The sequence below is a fragment of the Schistocerca piceifrons genome, chromosome 4 (genome assembly GCF_021461385.2).
Source record: "Schistocerca piceifrons isolate TAMUIC-IGC-003096 chromosome 4, iqSchPice1.1, whole genome shotgun sequence".
In the NCBI taxonomy this organism is placed as follows: Eukaryota; Metazoa; Arthropoda; class Insecta; order Orthoptera; family Acrididae; genus Schistocerca; species Schistocerca piceifrons.
The window spans coordinates 221,016,342-221,034,995 of record NC_060141.1 but is presented as its reverse complement, the minus strand read 5'-3'; the positions used below and the strand labels follow the sequence as shown (position 1 = coordinate 221,034,995).

At 40.8% G+C, this 18,654-nt stretch overlaps 1 protein-coding gene across 2 annotated transcripts in view; it reads right to left on the bottom strand.

The window, feature by feature from the left end:
- Positions 1-18,654, bottom strand: part of LOC124794718 — a 229,240-nt gene that overhangs the window by 125,114 nt on the left and 85,472 nt on the right. For both annotated transcript variants that reach the window (XM_047258303.1, XM_047258302.1), the window contains exon 12: positions 9,801-9,905. In XM_047258303.1, the coding sequence (XP_047114259.1) occupies positions 9,801-9,905 (105 nt within the window). The remainder of the gene's footprint in view (positions 1-9,800; positions 9,906-18,654) is intronic.

Here is an 18,654-nt window from a genome sequence, read left to right as displayed (position 1 = left end):
ACCAAGGGTGGCATTACTACAGTGTTGCAACAGTTAACATAGTTATTGTTTGTATCTGAGAAGACTCCTGGGGCCTCACGACAACCAGTATGGGGAGTTTAGTCCACTTCATTACACTTCCGAAGAATTTTGAAGAGAGAGGAGGTCAAACTCTGAAAGATTCCACAAATAAGTTAAAGAAAAGTATTGAAGAGATACAGGGAAACAGCAATGAACTAAAGCAAGATCAGAGTAGAAGTCAGGCTGTCACTGAGGTTGCCTCAAAGGAAAATGCACATGAGAAAACAGTAAAAGTAGAGACCAGTACCGCAATACAATAAGGAAGGAATTATGGAAAGGCTCAGGGACCCACACTTCGCCCGCGCGCCCACACACACACACACACACACACACACACACACACACACACACACACACACAAAAGAGTTGAGGCCCTTTGGGAGGAGGATGCATCATAAATAGTGGCCACCATGCTCAAATAGATGGCATCACACAGGCACTGCTCATTTGCCAGTAATAATCAATTCCTACTGTAAACATATAAGCAGGACCAACCACTGACAAGTCCATCCTTCATACATGCTGCTGAGTGCTACTGATCCAGCACACCTTACGAAAGCCAAGTCATTCTCTCTGCACATTCTTGGATAGTGTTATCTGGTGCAATGTTATGCTGCTGCCAATGTGAGCTCTAACAGTTAAATCAAACTTTATGTTCTGTGTTGTGTGCCAAGTACTATTTTTCAATACATGACTGTGCTAGAATGACAATCATACAAACTGCATGTGTAACAGCAGCAGCAGCAGCAAAAGAAATTAATACTTTAACATGATACAAGCAAGTGAAACAAAACATCAATATAAAAAAGCATGACAAGCTGTAGGATGGATGGTATCAAACTACCAACATACACAAGTAATAATGTTGTATAAGAAAGAAAATAAACAAAAAATCCTACTGAAGAGCACGTAAAGTGCTGAAACATATCTGGATTAAATAAAACTATAAAATGGTGTCTGGCATAAAACAGACTTCCTCTCAACTTTATTCATGATATTTCTGTTTGCTGTGTGTTTCTCTTTTTGTATCTCCCTATCTTGATCAATAATTGGATGGTTACATCTGTGTTGCCATATTAGTGACTGTTTAGTGCCAGGTAGCCAAAATCACACCAACACAGATTTGCGCAGTTGAAACACATTACATGAGGCAAAGTGGTTAATATATATTCAAGTAAATTAAAACAAATCACTGCATTATTAATTTGTATTTGTCATAAAACAAGAAGATGAAGCAATTCCCTGCTACATCTTAAAGTCGCTTGGACTGCGTGGAAGATAAATTGTATACAAGGTGGTCCATTGATAGTGACTGGGCCAAATATCTCACAAAATAAGCATCAACCGAGAAAACTACAAAGAACGAAACTCGTCTAGCTTGAAGGGGAAACTAGAAGGCGCTATGGGTGGCCCGCTAGATGGTGCTGCCATAGGTCAAACGGATATAAACTGCCTTTTTTTTAAAATAGGAACCCCCATTTTTTATTACATATTCGTGCAGTACATAAAGAAATATGAATGGACCACTTTTTTCGCTTTGTGATAGATGGCGCTGTACTAGTCACAAACGTATAAGTGCGTGGTATCTCCAATATGGAGAATATAGAAATAGGAATCCCTAGCACTGAGAAGCTGCTGAGAGAGTTGAAAATAAATAAATCACCAGTCTAGATGGAATCCCAAGTACTGAGAGTACTCTATAGCATTGGCCCGTTACTTAGCTCGCATTTATGGCAACCTCTCCCAAGTGAATGGAAAAGAGTGCAGGCGACTCCTGTACATAAGAAGAGTGCAAGAAAGGATCTGCAAAATTACAGACCAATATCTTTAACACCGGTGGGTTGTGGAAGTCTAATATATTCTAGAAAAGCTTCTGTTCGCAAATCAGCACAGATTTAGAAAGCATCGGACCTACAAAATTCAGCTTGTCCTTTTCTCAGATGATATCCCGTGAACCACAGATGTAGGGCAACAGGTAGATTCCATATTTCTACAATTAGAGAAAGCATTTTACACAGTGCCCCAATGCAGACTATTAATGAATGTCAGAACAAATTGAATAGGTTTCCAGATACACGAGTGGCTCGAGGACTTCTTTAGTAATAAAACCCAGTATGTTGTCCTTGATGGCAAGTGTTCATGACTGACAAGAGTATAATCAGGAGTTCCCAAGTGTGACAAGACTTCTCTTGTTCTCTATATACATAAATGACCTAACGGGTAAGGTGAGCAGCAATCTGCTCATCTTCAGGAGATGAGATACTGGTGAAGGTAAAGCTATGGGGGAGGAAGCACTGTTGCGGGGGAGCAGGCAGGCACCGCCGTGGGGGAGCAGGCACCGCCGTGGGGGAGCAAGTAAAGCTGCAGGGCAGCAAGTAAAGCTGTGGGAGAAGAAGTACAGCTGTGAGGGTGAGCTTGGATAGCTCAGTCGGTGAGCACTTGCCTATGAAAGACCATGATCCCAGATTCAAGTCTCAGTGTGGCACACAGTTTTAGCCTGCCAGGATATTTCCACAGTTAGATAGTTGCCTTGGAAACCCGGTGTGCTGGACACTGACTCATATAGTCTGATTTCTCAATGGGTACAGTCTGCATCATCCTGCCCAAAAAATCATTTGTTTAACAATGTTACATAGAGCTGGAATCATGTCAGAAAAGATCCATCTTGGCTTCAAAATAAACCGTGTAAGCTTTGTAGTCAGACAAATTGGAAACTGAGCACCTGAGATAAAGTGAGCATTCTCCAAGCAACACATCAAGTTTTGCATGTGACAAACCTTCTATTCTGTGGATTAATGTCAAGTAAATCTAAATGAATCTTAAACAGACATCAAATTAAACACTCTCTTTACTGCCTAAGAAAATTAAATAGACATTGCATGCTATGTAGGATAGTCATTGCCTCAGAGTCAAGCAATTATACGAGGTGCATTCAAGTTCTAAGACCTCCGATTTTTTTTCTAATTAACTACTCACCCGAAATCGATGAAACTGGCGTTACTTCTCGACGTAATCGCCCTGCAGACATACACATTTTTCACAACGCTGACGCCATGATTCCATGGCAGCGGCGAAGGCTTCTTTAGGAGTCTGTTTTGACCACTGGAAAATCGCTGAGGCAATAGCAGCACAGCTGGTGAATGTGCGGCCACGGAGAGTGTCTTTCATTGTTGGAAAAAGCCAAAAGTCACTAGGAGCCAGGTCAGGTGAGTAGGGAGCATGAGGAATCACTTCAAAGTTGTTATCACGAAGAAACTGTTGCGTAACGTTAGCTCGATGTGCGGGTGTGTTGTCTTGGTGAAACAGCACACGCGCAGCCCTTCCCGGACGTTTTTGTTGCAGTGCAGGAAGGAATTTGTTCTTCAAAACATTTTCGTAGGATGCACCTGTTACCATAGTGCCCTTTGGAATGCAATGGGTAAGGATTACGCCCTCGCTGTTCCAGAACATGGACACCATCATTTTTTCAGCACTGGCGGTTACCCGAAATTTTTTTGGTGGCGGTGAATCTGTGTGCTTCCATTAAGCTGACTGACGCTTTGTTTCTGGATTGAAAAATGGCATCCACGTCTCATCCATTGTCACAACCGACGAAAAGAAAGTCCCATTCATGCTGTCGTTGCGTGTCAACATTGCTTGGCAACATGCCACACGGGCAGCCATGTGGTCGTCCGTCAGCATTCGTGGCACCCACCTGGATGACACTTTTCGCATTTTCAGGTCGTCATGCAGGATTGTGTGCACAGAACCCACAGAAATGCCAACTCTGGAGACGATCTGTTCAACAGTCATTCGGCGATCCCCCAAAACAATTCTCTCCACTTTCTCGATCATGTCGTCAGACCGGCTTGTGCGAGCCCGAGGTTGTTTCGGTTTGTTGTCACACGATGTTCTGCCTTCATTAAACTGTCGCACACATGAACGCACTTTCGACACATCCATAACTCCATCACCACATGACTCCTTCAACTGTCGATGAATTTCAATTGGTTTCACACCACGCAAATTCAGAAAACGAATGATTGCACACTGTTCAAGTAAGGAAAACGTCGCCATTTTAAGTATTTAAAACAGTTCTCATTCTCGCCGCTGGTGGTAAAATTCCATCTGCCGTACGGTGCTGCCATCTCTGGAATGTATTGACAATGAACGCGGCCACATTTTAAAACAATGTGCATGTTTCTATCTCTTTCCAGTCCAGAGAAAAAAAATCGGAGGCCTTAGAACTTGAATGCACCTCGTAATAGTCCACATGCATGTGGCCATAGCTACAGGGGACAGTGTATCTGAACCACTTCCCACAGCTGTACTGACAATCTGTGGCACAGCCAGTACAGGAATCTAGAAAAATCAGTGGCTGCTGAACAAAGCCTCATACATAAACGAAAAATCTTGTTTGAGCAGAGACAGATACTAGCCCACACTCCAAGCTATTTGGATTCAATCATTGAAGATGCTATGAAATTAGGATGTGTGTCAACAATTTTAGCAGAAATACAGGCCACACACTCAGCGATGCACAGTAGTGGCACTTGATACCAAGACACAGCAACAACTTAACTCTCATGTAACATATTGAGATAGAAACAACAATGTTGCAAATGATGTATCATAGTAGACACCAATGTAATTTCTGGTCACAGTGGACACTACTACGTCTGCTACATCTACGCGACTCTCTTACTTCTTTATGGTGAAGGATGTTTCAGTTACTGGCAAAACCTCAGATTTTCATGGTGAATTAATGCAACAAGTGCATAGTTGTACACCATTTTGCACCTTTCTTTGACATTATAGTCAACATTTTGTTTTCCAGGTTCGAGTATCTTGTAACCAACCATAAAATTTTAGTAACATTTTTAACTATAAGCTTATAGTAATAACATTATTACTGTGATATATTAATATCAAGAGCAAAGGAGGGAAAGCAGAAAGGTGGAAGGAGTCTATAGAGGGTCTATACAAGGGTAATGTACTTAAGGGCGGTATTACGGAAATGGAAGAGGACGTAGATGAAGATGAGATTGGAGATACGATGCTGTGTGAAGAATTTCACACAGTGCTGAAATACTTAACTTGAAACAAGGCCCTGAGAGTATACACCATTTCATTAGAACTACTGATAACCTTGGGAGAGCCAGCCATGACAAAACTCTTCCATGTGGTGAGCAAGAGGTATGAAACAGGTGACATACTCGCAGACTTCAAGAAGAATATAATAATCCCAATCCCACAGAAAGCAGGTGCTGACAGGTGTGAAAACTACCAAACTATCATTTAATAAGTCGCAGTTGCAAAATACTAACACAGATTCTCTACAGACAAATGGGAAAAATGGTAGAAGCAGACGGGCAAGATCAGTTTGGACTCTGTAGGAATGTGGAAACATGCGAGGCAATACTGACCCTATGACTTCTCATAGAAGACAAGTTAAGGAAAGGCAAACCTAAGTTTATAGCATTTGTAGACTTAGAGAAAGCTTTTGACAACGTTGATTGGAATACTCTCATTCAAATTCTGAAGGAGGCAGGGGTAAAATATAGGAAGCAAAAGGCTATTTACAATTTGTACAGAAACAAGATGGCAGTTATAAGAGTCGAGGGGCACAAAAGGGAAGCAGTGGTTGAGGAAGGAGTGATACAGGGTAGTAGCCTATCCCCGATGTTATTCAGTCTGTATACCGAGCAAGCAATAAAGTAAGCAAACGAAACATCTGGAGTAGGAATTAAAATCCAGGGAGAAGAAATAAAAACCTTGAGATTTGTCAATGACATAATTCTGTCAGAGACAGCAAAGGACTTGGAAGAGCAGTTGAATGGAATGGACAGTGTCTTGAAAGGAGGATATAAGATGAACATAAAAAAAGCAAAATGAGAATAATGGAATGTAGTCGAATTAAATCAGGTAATGCTGCAGGAATTAGATTAGGAAATGAGACACTTAAAGTAGTAAAGGAGTTTTGCTATTTGGGGAGTAAAATAACTGATAATGGTCGAAGTAGAGAGGATATAAAATGTAGACTGGCAATGGCAAGGAAAGCATTTCTGAAGAAGAGAAATTTGTTAACATCAAGTATAGATTTAAGTGTCAGGAAGTCTTTTCTGAAAATATTTGTATGGACTGTAGCCATGTGTCTCCCGTAAGTCCAACCCCTCGTCCAAGTCGTGGGAGATGGGCAACGGCACAAAGTAGGGGACTGCCTATAGGGGCGATGTACAGCGGGGACTTCGTGTGCCCCAGGACCGCTACGGTAGCTGGGAAGGCCCTATGGGAACCCTGAAACGTGACGGCTAACGGGGCTCTGGTGAAGCTGCGATAGGCCTAGCAAGCCAGTAGTGGATAAATCAACTGTTTTCAAAAAGGGAACATGCCTCGGATCACGGAACGGATTTAAAGGAAACCGACCAAGCAATGGAAAAGGATTACGAGATGGTTTACGACTGGGCACCTTAAACGTAAGGACTCTAACTGGGAAGTTAGAAGAAATTGTAGAAATGATGGAAAGGAGGAAATTGGACATCTTGGGACTTGCTGAGACTAGGTGGAGAGGAGTTGGTGAAAAACCACTAAGTACAGGATGTAAACTGTACTGGATAGGGAATGAGAGGGGAAGAAATGGAGTGGCAATAGTGGTCAGAGAGGGTCTGCAGGAGGAGGTGGAAGGTATCAATGATCGAATGATAAAAGCCAGAGTACGAGTGAAAGGAAAAAGCATTGAAATCATCCAAGCGTATGCCCCACAGGTGGGGTGTACAAAAAAGGAGAAGGAGGAATTTGAAGATGACATGCAAAAGCAGCTAAATGGAGGTAATCAGATTATAATAGGGGACCTCAATGCACATGTTGGCACAGACAGGAAAGGATTTGAGGAGATAATGGGACCAGAGGGCTGGGGGAACCGAAATAGAGAAGGAAAATTGTTGCTGGAATTCTGCAAGAGGAATGGGCTGGCGATCGCAAATTCCTGGTACAAGAAGAGAAGTAGCCACAAAATAACTTGGTACAGTGGAGACTGGTCCCAAACTTCAGTAGTAGATTATGTACTAGTGGATAGGCAGATGATGAGCAGCCTCACAGATGTTAAGGTCATTCCATCTTAGGCCTTAGACAGTGACCATCGGCTGTTGGTAGCCACCCTGAGAGAGAAAAAAGATAGGAGGGCAACAGATATACAGGAGAAAAGGTTGAAGACATGGATGCTGAAAGAGGATGAACGGAGGACCCAGTACCAGACACTGATCAGGAAAAAGCTGCCAAAGGAAGATCAGAGAACAGTGGAAGAAGAATGGGGAGATTTTAAGAGGGCTCTAGTTGAGGCAGCTGAGACTGTGTGCGGAAGAACTAGCACAAAGAGGAGAAGTAAGGAAACTCCATGGTGGAACAACATATGTAAAGAGGCAGTACTTCAAAAGAACAAAGCCTTCAGAGAATGGTTCCAGACCCGAACAGAGGAAGCTAGGGTAAAATATAAGGAAAGCAAGAAAGCGGCACAGACCATAGTAAGGGAGGAGGAGAAGAAGAAGTGGATGGAAAAATGGACAAGAATGTTAGAAGAGGACAGTGAAGGGAACAAAAAAGTACTTTACACCATGGTAAGAAATAAGAGGAATGACAGAAGCGAGTGCCTGAGGATCATGGATAATAATGGAAGAGTTGTGGAGGAAATGCATGAGCTCAAAAAGATTTGGAAGGAGTACTTTGAAGATCTGTTGAATGCCGCCAAGCGGGTAACTAACAGCGATGGAGAGCCTAAGGCAGCAGACGATTATAATAGTGGGGAAACTGATGATCTAACTTGGAATGAAGTGGAAGAAGCCATAAAGAGGATGAAAGGGAGCAAGGCACCAGGTTGGGACGAAGTAACAGTGGATATGATACGAGCAGCAGGAGAAGTAGGAACCCAGTGGCTATACAGAGTGCTGAGGGTGGTGTGGAAGGAGAACAGAATTCCTGAGGATTGGAAGAAAGGAATTATAGTCCCGATCTTCAAGAAAGGGGATAAAAGGAGATGTGAGAACTACAGAGGAATCACCCTGCTATGCCACTGTGGAAAAATCTATGAAAAGATCCTGGAGAAGAGAATAAGAAGCAGTACTGAAAGTAGACTGCAAGAGGAGCAGTATGGTTTCAGACCGGGAAGATCAACAACGGACCTCATATTTGCGGTGAGGCAACTGCAGGAAAGGCACTATGAGTACGGGAAGGACTTAATCATGGCCTTTTTAGATATTGAGAAGGCGTATGACAGTATCTATAGGGACAAGCTCTGGGATGTGCTGAACGCAAAAGGGATAGATGAAGAGATAACACGAAAAGTCAGAAAAATGTATGAGGGAAGTGAGAGTTGTGTGAAAGTGGGGAGGGAACATACTGCATGGTTCAAGCTGGAAAATGGGCTGCGACAGGGAAGTGCACTTTCGCCTTCATTGTTTATTATTGTTATGGATGAAATCCTACAGCAAGTATCAGATGCAATTGGAGATCATAAAATGAAAGCAGTGCTTTTTGCCGATGGCCTGATGTTATGGGGAAATTGCGAGAAGGAGGTGCAAGAGCAGTTAGATGTATGGGAGGCAACGGCAGCACAATATGGAATGCATTTCTCTGCAAAGAAAAGTGAAATAATTGTCACAACAAGGAAGAAGAATAGGCCAAATGTGGATATAACTTGTGGAGGGGAAAAACTACAAGTGGTAGAGAACTTCAAGTACCTGGGAAGCATGATTGAAAGTAAGGGGTGAAACGTGATGGAAATAAATGAAAGGTGCAGAAAAGCAGGGCAGTTCTACAAATGCATTAGGGGGCTCATTTGGAGCAAGGAGGTGCCACAGAAATCCAAGGGAATTATATACCGAACCTACTTTGTCCCCATATTGGCATACGGAAGTGAGACATGGGTAATGCACAAAAGTGACAAAAGTAGAATACAGGCTAGTGAAATGAAGTTCCAGAGGAGCAGGTTGAGTGTAACAAGACGAGACAGATTGCGAAATGTGTATGTGAGGGAAAGACTAAAGGAGGAACCAGTACAGGACAGGATAGAAAAATCAAGACTGCAGTGGTATGGACACATGAAGAGAATGGATGAGGGAAGAATTCCAAAGAGGATGTTTGATCTGCAACTGGAGGGGAAGAGGCCCAGAGGAAGACCAAGAGATAGATGGGTGAAGGGAGTGAAGGAATGTGTGATGAGAAGAGGAGAGAACTGGACGAAGGTGGAAGAGGGGGAATGGTGGAAAGACAGAACACGATGGAGAGGCTTGTGTTCCCGACAGACCTAGCCAGTGGCTGGAAACTGTCCAAGATGATGATGATGACTGTAGCCATGTATGGAAGTGAAATATGGGCAATAAACAGTTTCGACAAGAAAGGAATAGAAGTTTATGAAATGTGATGCTACAAAAGAATGCTGAAAATTAGACGGGTACATCACGTAACTCATGAAGAGGTACTGAAAAGGGTTGGTGAGAAGAGGAATTTGTGGCACAACTTGACTAGAAGAAGGGATTAGCTGGTAGGACATGTTCCGAGGCATGAAGTGATCACCAATTTAGTATTGGAGGGAAGCATGGAGGAAGACTAAGAGATGGAATACACTAAGCAGAATTGGAAGGATGTAGGTTGGAGTAATTACTCGGAGATGAAGGGGCTTGCACAAGACAAGGTAGCATGGAGAGCTGAAAACCATAACAACATTGCATATTCAAAATTAATTGCACATTAAAATTTTATTGCCTTACCAAGTCCTTTCTTACTGAACAGTCTCCAGAATTAATTTCAGTTTCTTTTTTACATGTGCTGTAACCAATTTCCATTCTCAAATGGATCAATCTACCAGCAACAACCTGAAAAAATTAAACATTTCAGTGTTATGGGTTGTGTCAAATCAGATAACAGAAGACATTAGCTGGAACTCCTACATTTTAGGAAAACTATATCTAGCAGAAAAATAATAAAAAATCATTATAAGCTCTGATTACAATACAAGGCTTCAGTGCTTCGTGGAACAAAGGGTTCTGTTCAATTTACCACCTTTCACTGCTATTTACGTCGGGCTACAAGCGTTTCCTTTCCAACAAAAATTTTGAACAACCAATTGGGAGGATCACTTGGCATGACTCACTTTTTTAATTCTAAATGTTATCCTGATGAATTCTAATAGAAGGTGTAGCACTGATATACATATATTCTTCTTGATACTAGAGGTCACTAGCGTTGATGTTTTAAAAAAACAGAGTCAAAAGCTTTCTCAAAATCTGAGACCCCTGGCAATGCAATAACTCTTATTCTTTGCTCCATTCTTTAATTTGATTAACAACCTGCAACTGGTCTTTTGTATTATACCCTCTTCAAAAGCCAGGTTATTCCTTTTACTGTTTAAAATCCAATGGTTTTTTACATAACAGTGATGATGTTAGGGAATACCTTGTATATTATGAAGACAAAGATGAAAGGGATTGTTATCTTGTTATTCTCCTGTTCCTTGACCTGGAACAGTTAGAACATTGTTCAAGTTTTGGGAAATTCAGATATTCATTAAATAGTTTTGTAAATTTCTTTGTGTTACTTTTCTCCCAGTTTCAACTATATCCATTGACAATTGGTCATCTCCAATCACCTTTCCTTACTTGATACTTCAAATGCCTTTATGCATCCAGTTTGCCTTTCTTTCGTTATTACCTATCTGTGTTTATCAGACTTTGAGACAGATGGTACAATGTTGCCACATGAAAAGATACACTTAGGAACACACAATATTCCCCTTGGGAGGTACATCTACTCCACTGAACACATATTGGTAAACTTAAGACATGCAAGTGGGATCAAAGGTGGTCAAAGCAATATGACAAGCAGAATTGGTAAGTGATCAAAACTTAGCTATAATTAAGGCAAAGCAAAGAATATTAAGAGAAAAGAAGTAAAAGGGGAGGCATGTGTTAATCTGCTGGCAAAAGAAAGAATGATAAAGTTATAGAACCAGTCCCACGAAAAAAGGCCACAAAAAGTAGATTTGATGATTAATTAAGAGAAAACTGAGTGTAAGGCAACACAAAAAATAAAGAAAAAGCAGTGGGAGCAGTGAGGTTAGAAAGCATGCTTTTTATAAGACTTGAACCCTCAAATGCCTAGGACATGTAAATCGGAATAACAACATGGGGGGCAGGAAATAATGGAGCTTATAAAGTCTACAGAGAGATGAATGTTTGCAATTAATAAACTATTCATCAGTAAACAGATAACAAAAACATTGAAACTCCATATTTAGAAGACAACTGTATTACTGGTTTTAATATATGGAACCCCAACATGGACACTGAACAAGAAGATGCGAGATAAAAATTATTACCTGTGAAAAGAAGATGTTATGAAAAAACAAACAAACTATGGATCAATATACAATGAAGCAGGTGAGATAGTAGTAATAAGAAGCAGGTGTAATGCATGGCTGGGATATGTACTGAGAAGGAAAGAAGGGATGGTGATAATAGTGCCATATCGAAAGAGACTTCTTAGTAGGCCAAAGTTGAGATGGTGGGATGGAGTCAGGAAATATGTGGATGACCTGGCAGCTCTTGAGAATATAGGTGGAGCCAAGAGGCTAAAGAGTAAGGCAATGGCTTGACTTCAGCCTGTGTTAGCATCTGCATGATGTGAGTTAAGTTGCTAAATCAACTCTTGACACATTCACTGATTGTTTAAGTTTGAGACATTAACTGTGAGGTAGAAACTTGTAAGCTTGTGCGTGCTACAAGCTGAAACCATACTCAAGAAAAATCTTGAAATTTGTGTTGTTTGCTTACGGAATACTGTGGTAAGATTATAACCATCTTAAGAATTAATTCAAACAATCTCGATAGCACCTCTGATTTAATGGCAATGCAAGGAAACTACAATTCAAACAATGAGCAAATGCGCATCTTTTGTGAAGAAGAAAAAAATTGGTTTTGAAAACATCAAAACAATTATAAAACATTAAACAAGACATTCAGACATTATTCGTATGAAAAATATAAACTTACTCTGTGGGGATATTAATTTCTATTATGAAACAAAATTTTCTCTAGTCATGTCAAAAAATACAGTAGTTTCAACAGAATCCACGATTATCAGACAGTCTACACCCATAAAGTGTTAGTATGCTTGCCCTGTTTGATGCACTTTTTATACCTCCTCCTCACTGAATTGCTTTTATATCTCAGTAGGTTTCTGCTCTTGCACAATGGGTGTTTTATTATGATGTCTCTATCTAACATCTCTTGGATTTTTCATTGGTGAAAGTAGTCCCTTTATTATTTTTATTCTCTAACTGGATATCATCATTTTACTCCTCAAGTATTTATTGTAAAGGGAATGTGAATTGAAAAGTACCATGTCATTAATGTGGAAGAACAGTTTTTCTTGGATAAGCAAAAGGTCTTCCTAACACAAGCATCTGGTCCTGCCTATACGGAACTGGTTTTAAGGTCTTGCTCATTGAGGGAGAGTAATGTAGTGTAATGACCATACATACACATGTTAGTGTGAGCCTAAGCAGTGCATTGCAGCAGTGCTGACAGCAGGTAAGAGCAGGATGTTGTCACCATAGTAATTTAACACGGTCAGCACAGTGTTGTGAGGGAGGTTAGCTTGCCAAAACAGCGAGCTCAGCAGTACTGCACAGACTAATGAGCATGGGGTAAGGTGGATTTCTACACCGACAGTAGTGTTTTAGGATACATGACTGGTAGTGGCTCAAATGCACAACAAGCATGCTGCTGCCAGCAATAGGTACTGGTCATTTTTGTAGTAGAATTATTCTTAATCTCACAGCCCAACTAAGGTGGCAGAACTGTGCCCGATGAGGTCATAGACCTGGCAGCAAAAGTCATTGGTTTGAGGCAATGGTAAGGCAGCAGATCTGTGGATTAAGTCCCTCCCTGGACTTAGTGCCATGGGACAGCTGGCCATCCCAGGTCATCTCCAGCAGCACAGCTGACTCCTGCCCAGAAGGGAGTGGGTAGCTCCCAGTGCACACCAGTCATCTACTGCCATTGCAAGACAGGAGTCTCACTGTGGTGGGCGTCCACCACTGTCACATGGCCAGGTGTTGCCTGGGGCTCAGCAGATACGCCATTATGAAAATCACCCTGCTGGCACATGGATCGTGCGGCTGTCTTATTTGATGAGGCTGCTGCCACTCAGTGCAGTGCCTTGTCTTGTCTTTTCAGCACCACGGGGCATGCAGGCCACCAGCTCAGCAGAATTCAGTGGCCATCTGGACTCTGAGCCGGTGTATCAAGCAGTGCAGATGCATCAATAAAACAACTTGTTACATTTGCAGCTCCCTTCTCTGGAGCTTCCTGAACTCCCACCTAGCCTCCACCACCCGCTGGCACCATCCTGGCTCATAGCCACCTCACCCTGCACCAGCACGTGCCATATACAGAAAAGGATTATTAGGGTGATAAAGACTGTTAAATACAGTGATTCCTGTACAACTCTTTTCAAAAGTCTAAAAATACTGCGACTGCCTTGTTTGTATATACATGAAATATTTATTTTTACAAAAGAAACATGATTTACATGCATATGAAACTTGGTAGAAGCTTGAGCTACACGTAAACATAGTAAGTATAAATTTATGCAAAAGAGGATTGTACCATACTGGAGTTATGTTATATATCAACATGCGTTCTTACTTAAAATGCACATTGGCATTAAATACATTTAAAGTAAAGGTGAAACAGTTCTTGCTTGACCACTGCCTCTAGTCTGTCTCTTAATTTCTGGAACATTTTCACAAGTAAACTTCATTTATCAAACAAATATTGTTAATTTACTTTAGGTATAATTTACTTTGGTTGTGGTGATCATGTAGCCTCATTTCACAAGTACTGCTATCATATGTACAAGCAATGTAATACGTCAATTTAGATTATTACCTACTTCGATTGTGGTGATCATGTAGTCAGAATGACTACAGTAATAATAAATTAATTTTGTTTTCTTCCTGTCCTATATCATATGCACAGACAATGTACTAAAAATTTATTTCCTGAACCAAATAAATAAATAATAACAGCTGTATATTTTGGATGTATGGAATGGATATTATGGTTTACTCTGGTTAGCTTTCTCAACCCTTACTAAGGAATCCTCACCTTTTTAGCAGAATGGATGTATAATGTATTTATTTGTCATTAGTCAACTCATATTGAAATAGCTGCTAGCAGTTTTACCATTAAAATTTATAATGATCAATTTCAGTTTGTTTTAAAATACACAGACGAGTTTACAGAGTACATATTTACATTAAATGGGTACAACAATAAATCTTACTACAATAGAAGTACTTTTATATCTTGCACACTGTCAGTAATCTGTCGTACAGCTTCACATCAGTAGATTTAAAGCCATCTTGGTACATGTACAACCTGGAGTATTCTATGTCTAAGATACTTCTATTTCAATTCTCCACATTTAGAACACAGCTGCTCCATGTGTGCATTTCATGTCAGTTTTCGGTCCAAATGAATGCCCAACAGTTCAAACAGTTTTACAGAACAACAGTGATCTTTTCTGATCAGTCTGTGGAGACAGATTTCCTTCTATTACTTAAGATATATTTTTCAGAGCCTGGAGCCATTTCACAGATGTTTTGACAATTGTTTGTACCTCTATACATTACCTACATTTATCACAGATTAGCTCCGTTTTCAAGTTTTCTAAAAACCATAATTAATCTCAAAACATTTTAGGAAACTAGTAATTTTTGCCACAGGTTTTTTTGTTGTCTTAATAGAAATCTTGTTTTGTGTATTTACTTCAATTCTTACAGGGAATTAGCAACTATTTAATTCAACAGATTAAAAGATAATCAGTGGGCCAAATTTAAAGTTATTTGTTCAGTACCCTGTAATACAGTTCACCAGCCAAAACGCAGCCCCACTGTGAATGCTGTTCTCGAACATGCGATGAGTTGGCTGATCTTCATAACCAGCTGGAAATCACCATGACTACTGTCAAACAATTGGCAGCTGCTAAGAATTTGTGTGTTGGAGAGTCGTGTACTTGTGATACCAGTACCACAAGTACCCAAGGAACTATCCTCTCGTGTGGACCCTGTCCCCTCTGCAGTGTGCCAATGGGAGATCTAGGCATTCTGTACGGAGTGCTCGTGACCAGGGAGGACTCAGGGCACTGTACTGACAAGTCTGAGATACTGTCTTTTACTGAGATTGAAACTGAGTCAGTGGGACTCCCTTCCCCTGCTTTGGGGAAACCTGTTTTGTCCAGCGTCAAGAGGCGGTAAACAAAAATGTGTAGGGTCTGTTAATCATCAGCAGTTCAGATAATAGAGGAAGATTTAACTGTTGATGCCTTGTATAATGCTGATGAAACAGGACTCTTTTACAAGATGCTTCCTTCAAAAACATTTGCTGCCAATAACGAGATGGAAGTTTGAGACTACAAGCAACAGAAACAGCGTGTAACATTGAAGGCATGCTGTAATGCAAATGGCAGCAAGGAAAAGGAAAGGACAGCAGGTGCACTCTGTGAGTATGTCTGGGAGGCTCATTCAAAATGTTGAAGAGGCTATTCCAGCAGCCAATGGGGGGATAGAGTGCAATCAGCTGCAGATTGTGGCACACACTGGAACAAATGATGTCTGTTATCTGGAATCCGAGGTCATACTTGGGTTATTTTAGCAAATGGCAGAGAAGATTGAGAAGACCAGCCTTGTGAGTGGAGTTTCAACAAAGCTCATAATTTGCAGCATCATCCCCAGAACTGATCATGGTCTTTTGGTTACGAGTTGCGTGGAAGGACTGAATGAAAGACTTCAAAGGTTCTGTGACAAGCTAGGCTGCAACGTAGTGGACTTCTGCCACAGGGTTGAGAACTGCAGGGTCCCCCTAAATGGGTCAGGTGTCCACTACACATCAGAGGTTGCTACTCAGGTAACTGACTGTGTGTGGGGAGCACACAAAAGGGTTTTTTTAGACCGGTGACTCTCCATCCAATCCAGATAACAATATCTGAAGCAAAGCCTGAAGTATCAATGTAAGATTGACAACAGTGCCACCAACATGTGAAAGTATTAAAATCCTAATTGTTGACTGTGAAGTACACTAGACTCTCACTAATACGGCCCTCAGTAGTCCAGCATCTCAGCAATCCGGCACACATCCAAAAACATGTGCACAATGAATTATCATGCACAACAATGCTTATATAATGTATTTGAAATTGTAGCTTTCTTTACAGTTCGGAATCATGTGTTCTAAAAGGAAACACGTTACAATAGACCTCAAGCAAAAACTTGAAATTTTAGACAAGTTAAATCGAGGTTCTTTGCAGAAAGCCATTGCTGCTGAGTTTAATGTTGGATGAGCAACTATTTATGACATCAAAAGGAAAGATGATGTTATACGACAGTACTCGAATACAAATGGACAGTGAGTTGGGAAAACGGAAGGTCATGTGAAAAAGCAAGAATGAAGATCTGGACATTCATACAACAACATAGTAAAGGAATTCCAGTTAGTGGGCCAATTATAAAGTAAAAAGCAGCTGCATTTAACAAACAACTTGGTGGTAGTAACTTGATGGCAGTGAGCGAAGGCTGGCTATCAAACGGGAAAAAAAAAGACATGGCATTCAGCAGCTGACAGTTACCAGGGAAAGTCGCTCAGCTAACGATAGACGAGTTTGTAAGCAAGATACGGAAGATAATAGAGGAAGATTTAACTGTTGATGCCTTGTATAATGCTGATGAAACAGGACTCTTTTACAAGATGCTTCCTTCAAAAACATTAGCTGCCAACAACGAGATGGAAGTTAGAGGCTACAAGCAACAGAAACAGCACGTAACATTGAAGGCATGCTGTAATGCAAATGGGAGTCATATACTATGGCATATGATGATTGGAAAATCCCAACATCCACGTTGTTTTCAACACACTGACATAAAATACTCTACCAGTGCAGTATTTCACTCAGAAGAAAGCGTGGACAGACAAATATTCCATCGGTGGTTCCATGAAATTTTTGTCCTGGCAGTGAGAAAAGAGCTGAAGAAGAAGAAAAAGCTTCCACTGAAAGCTACGCTTATAATTGACAATGATCCCAGTCATGCTTTAGATGTTTCTCTGAAGTCTGAGGGTATACAAGCACTCTTTCTCCCACCCAATATGACAGCCCTAATTCAGCCCATGGACCAGGGAATTTTGGAATCAATTAAATGTCATTATCGACATTCAGTTCTAGTCTCCTTGCTGAATCAAAGTGAAAATTACTCTATCAAGACTTTTCTGAAGGCGTGGAAAGCAATTAATATACGTGATGTTGTTTTCCAAGCAGCCAAAGCATGGGATAAGGTGGAGAGCATTACCATAATGAAGAGCTGGAGAAAACTGTGGCCATCATTTGATGCCCACTTGGACCCAGTATAGAGTGACAGCGATGAGCCAGTCAATTCGGAATTATCAATTAATTTGTACAATGACATGTTCCACAACCTTCCAGGAGGAGAAGAAATTGATGATGAAGATGTTACTAAGTGGATGAATGACGAAGACTGTGATATGGACCAAACGTTAATGGATGAAGAAATAATCAAAAGCATGCAGGAAAGTAATGATGAAAGTAATGAAGATGAGGACATGGGAGGAGAGAGCATAAAGATTTCTCTGTTTTAAAATTGTATATTTCGGTTTAATGAAATACAATACACTACATCCCCTAAGTTTTCAAATCAAATAAAAAACAAAATAAATAAATAAAATAAATTTCAGACACTCAATAATCCGGCACTTCCACTAATCCAGCACCCGTATGTGCCAGGAATGGTTGGATTAGTGAGAGTCTAGTGTATTAACAACAAACTGCCAAAGCCTGAAGTGTTCCTCAAAAGCAGCAAAGCTCACATAATACTAGGTACAGAAAGTTGACTGAAACCTGAAATTGACAGCAGTGAGATTTTTGGGGGAAATTTAAGTGTATGTCAAAAGGATAGGCAAATGGGAAATGGAGGTGGTGTATTTGTTGCAGTAGACAAGAAACTCAAATCCACAGAGACAGAAATTGAAGCTGCATGTGAGATTGTCTAGGCAAGACTCAATATCACAGATATGCATAAAACGATAACTAGACTGTTCTATCACCCACTAGACTCGCCTAACGCAACCAAAAACTTTAGAGAGAACCTAAGTTCACTTGTATGTAAGTTCCCCAATCATACTACAGGGTGTTACAAAAAGGTACGGCCAAACATTCAGGAAACACTGCTCACACACAAATAAAGAAAAGATGTTATGTGGACATGTTTCGAGAAACGCTTAATTTCCATGTTAGAGCTCATTTTAGTTTCGTCAGTATGTACTGTACTTCCTCGATTCACCGCCAGTTGGCCCAATTGAAGGAAGGTAATGCTGACTTCCGTGCTTGTGTTGACATGCAACTCATTGCTCTACAGTACTAGCATCAAGCACATCAGTACGCAGCATCAACTGGTTAGTGTTCATCACGAACGTGGTTTTGCAGTCAGTGCAATGTTTACAAATGCGGAGTTGGCAGATGCCCATTTGATGTATGGATTAGCACGGGGCAATA